Source organism: Gekko japonicus, unplaced genomic scaffold, assembly GCF_001447785.1.
Source record: "Gekko japonicus isolate JY-2015 unplaced genomic scaffold, Gekko_japonicus_V1.1 scaffold131, whole genome shotgun sequence".
Taxonomy (NCBI): Eukaryota; Metazoa; Chordata; class Lepidosauria; order Squamata; family Gekkonidae; genus Gekko; species Gekko japonicus.
In genome coordinates, this window is record NW_015167061.1 from 207,045 (window position 1) to 210,146 (window position 3,102).

Genomic DNA, 3,102 nt, shown 5'->3' on the forward strand with positions numbered 1-3,102 from the left:
CCGGGATACTGCTTCGCCATGTGCTCTTCGTGCGCCAGGATGGCCTTCAGGTGCAGCGTGTGCCTCAGGTCCTGCAGGTGGACCAAGTCCGTCGAGATGTACAGCAGCGGCGTGATGGGCTGCGTCACCATGACGGGGAACGTGTGGCCGCGCAGCTCGGAGGTGAGCTCGACGGGCTCGTTCGAGCAGCCCCCCTCGCAGGCGTACAGCTGGACGGGCTTCTCCTGGGACTTCACAGAGACGTGCAGGAAGGGTTTCCCTTCCGCGTCCAGCAGGACGGCCAAGTTGATCGCGTCCTTGTTGTAATGGATCCCGCGCAAGGAGTAGCTGTTGTGGAGCACGTCCGGGTCGGCTTGAAACTGGAGGTGGTTCTCGGTGAACTGCAGCCCTCCAAAGCTAAGCACCATCCCTTGCATGAGGCCGTGGGCTCCGGCCGCCAGGAGGCCTTTGCACCCCCGCTTCTGGAGGGTCAGCTTCCACAAATCTGAGAGCTGCAGGACCTGAGGCACGCTCAGCAAGTGTGCCGGCCACAGGTTCTCTGCGTGCATCGTGGCATGGCCACTGAAGCAGTGGTCTGCATAGTTCAGGGTGGCTTCCATTTTCTCCTTTTCCTCGCCGCTGATGAGAGGGTCCAGCAAAGGAGCTGGGGTGGTAGAAAGGACATAATAGAGGGTCATGTTGACGGTCTTGCTGGAAGGGGTGTGAGCATCAGTGATCTTCCTCATTTCTACCCCTGCAACACAAAGAAATGATTTAGATTTGTAAGAATGAACGAAAATGTATACAAATGGCTTGGACCTGCAAAATAACCTACTCAAATGTTAAATATCCTTCCTTTCACATTCTCAAAAACTTTGTAAGGCAAATTCAGTGGAAGCAGAGCTTTAAAAGGGGCCGCGGAGGCTCAGCGGTTAAGACACTGAGCTGCAGACCGGAAGGTTGGTCGCTCGGCAGTTTGAGACCCGAGTGCCGCGTGATGGCGTGAGCTCCCGTCTCTGGCCCCAGCTCCTGCCAACCTAGCAGTTCGAAAGCAAGAAGTTGCAAATGGATAAATAGGTACAGCTTCGGTGGGAAGGTAACAGCGTTCCGTGAGCCTCAGGGTTTAGTCATGCCGGCCACGTGACCACGAAGAAGTCTTCAGACAGCACTGGCCCTTCGGCTTGGAAACGGAGATGAGCACCACCCCCTGCAGTTCGATTTGACTGGCTTTTGAGCAAGGGAAACCTTTACCTTGACCTTACTTAGAGCTTTTAAAAAGGCTGTGAGGCAAAATCTAGGGACTCCTCCCACCCCTGTATATTCAGCATCGTAACAATTAGCTACAAATTTGCTGTGGAATGAAGAAAGTTTAGCCCAAATTGGGGGGGGGGGGGAATTAGTGAATAAGTAGCACCAGGAGACTTTAAATAGAATACTTTTCAGATCAAGCATGTGCCTATTCTTGTTTTCACAAGGCGGCACCTTTTGATTCTCAAACCTGATGCCAACCAAACAGGGAGGGGGAAATGTATTTGCCTAAAGAGCCATACAGGAGCCCAGCTGTGGAAGTTTCAAACCGGGACAGAAAGATCGTGCCCAGTTTTCCCCACATAATATTTAATGTCCTGGAATATTCTGTGTGTGTGTGTGTGGGGGGGGATAAATCAGCCACCTCTTGCCTTTGACAGAGCAGATTCTGGCTGGATTATATAACAGGGTTTAATTCGTAAAATGCAAAGTCACGGCTCTTGGAATTACAGAGAAGCTATGACCTATATAGTCGGCTCCTTTTAACCCTTGCATGCAGGTGAGCTGCAGGAAATGAAAAAGTCCTGGGAAACGCATGGAACGGGAAATAAGAAGAGTACTGAGCCCTGTTAAAGCCAAGTTCATGCGGATACTGATTCCTGCACAACTACTTGAAATGGGGTGAACTAACAAGTCTCTTCTCACACTTTGTATGCCTCAGTTTCCACTGTCCATTTGCCCATCGCAGAAAGGAGGACTGGAAAGCAAACAGCTCTGGGACACACCAAAGTGGTTCTACTCAATACCTTTGGTCTGTCAAAACCCGTGCTGTCTACTCTGACTAGCAGTGGCTGTCCCAGGCAGAAGTCTTCCTCATCACCCATCAGCCAGTGTTCCCTCCAAGCTGAGTTAGTGTGAGCCAGCTCACAGTTTTTTTAGCCTCCGGCTCACACCTTTTTGTCTTCGCTCAGGAAGGAAGGCTCCAGAGCAAACTCATCTACGCAGCTGCCAAATCGCTGGCTCACAACTTCAATGCCAGGAGCTCACCAAGGAGAATTTTTGCTCACAAGACTCCACAGCTTAGGGGGAGCACTGCCTACGACCTGATCCTTTTAGCTGGGGATGCCAGGGGTTGAACCTGGGACTTCTGCAATGGAAGAATGGCTGGCTATTATGCTCCTACACAAGCCGATTCCGACTAACCCAGTCTTAAAGATTCAAGGGAACCAGGGAAGCTGTCAGGACTGAGTCGCCAGGGGCCAGGCGGACGACGCACCCCTCTCACCTGAGAGGAACAGGTCGGCCCAGGCCTTCCGGTGCTCCTGCAGCAGCTCTTCCACCCTCATCCTCAGCACCTCCAGCATCTCTCTCTTGGCCGCCTCCCGGAGCTTGCTGAAGGTGTCGTCCAGGCGGGAGGCGTCGATGGGCTCCGAGGTGTGCACCACAGACACCAGCGTCTCGTCGAACTGGGACTTGGGCGCCACCTGCACCCGGCTGACCAGCTTCTTGGCGGCCACCACCACCAGGACCACCTGGGCACTGTCCGGCTGGAGGACGCGGCCCGAGGAGAGCAGGAACTGCCGGTCGCCCACTTTCTCCAAGCTGGTGACAAATTTGCCGCCGGCCGCGGCCGCACCGCCGGTCAGGGAGGACGCCGAGAGCGGGCCGGAGACCTCGAAGGCCACCTGGCGCTCGGTGGGGTTGACGATGGCCAGGCGCTGCAGGTACAGGTGGGGCCGCCGGCGGTGGGCCACCACCTCCTCCCGGACGGCCACGCACTCCCGGGCCGCCCCGTCGGAGGCCGCCGGCCCGGTGTGGAGGCAGCGGACCCGGTGGACGGCCCCGTCCCGCAGCATGGCCACGGCGGCCCCCCCT

At 55.7% G+C, this 3,102-nt stretch overlaps 1 protein-coding gene across 1 annotated transcript in view; it reads right to left on the reverse strand.

Annotated features, from left to right (window-relative positions):
* Window positions 1–3,085, reverse strand: part of KIAA2013 (KIAA2013 ortholog) — a 5,695-nt gene extending 2,610 nt beyond the window's left edge. Inside the window, exons 1-2 of the mRNA XM_015412551.1 lie at window positions 2,513–3,085; window positions 3–733 (exon numbers count right to left, since the gene is read on the reverse strand). Coding sequence (XP_015268037.1) covers window positions 3–733; window positions 2,513–3,083 — 1,302 coding nt within the window. The 5' untranslated portion in view covers window positions 3,084–3,085. The remainder of the gene's footprint in view (window positions 1–2; window positions 734–2,512) is intronic.
* Window positions 3,086–3,102: the final 17 nt, after the last annotated feature.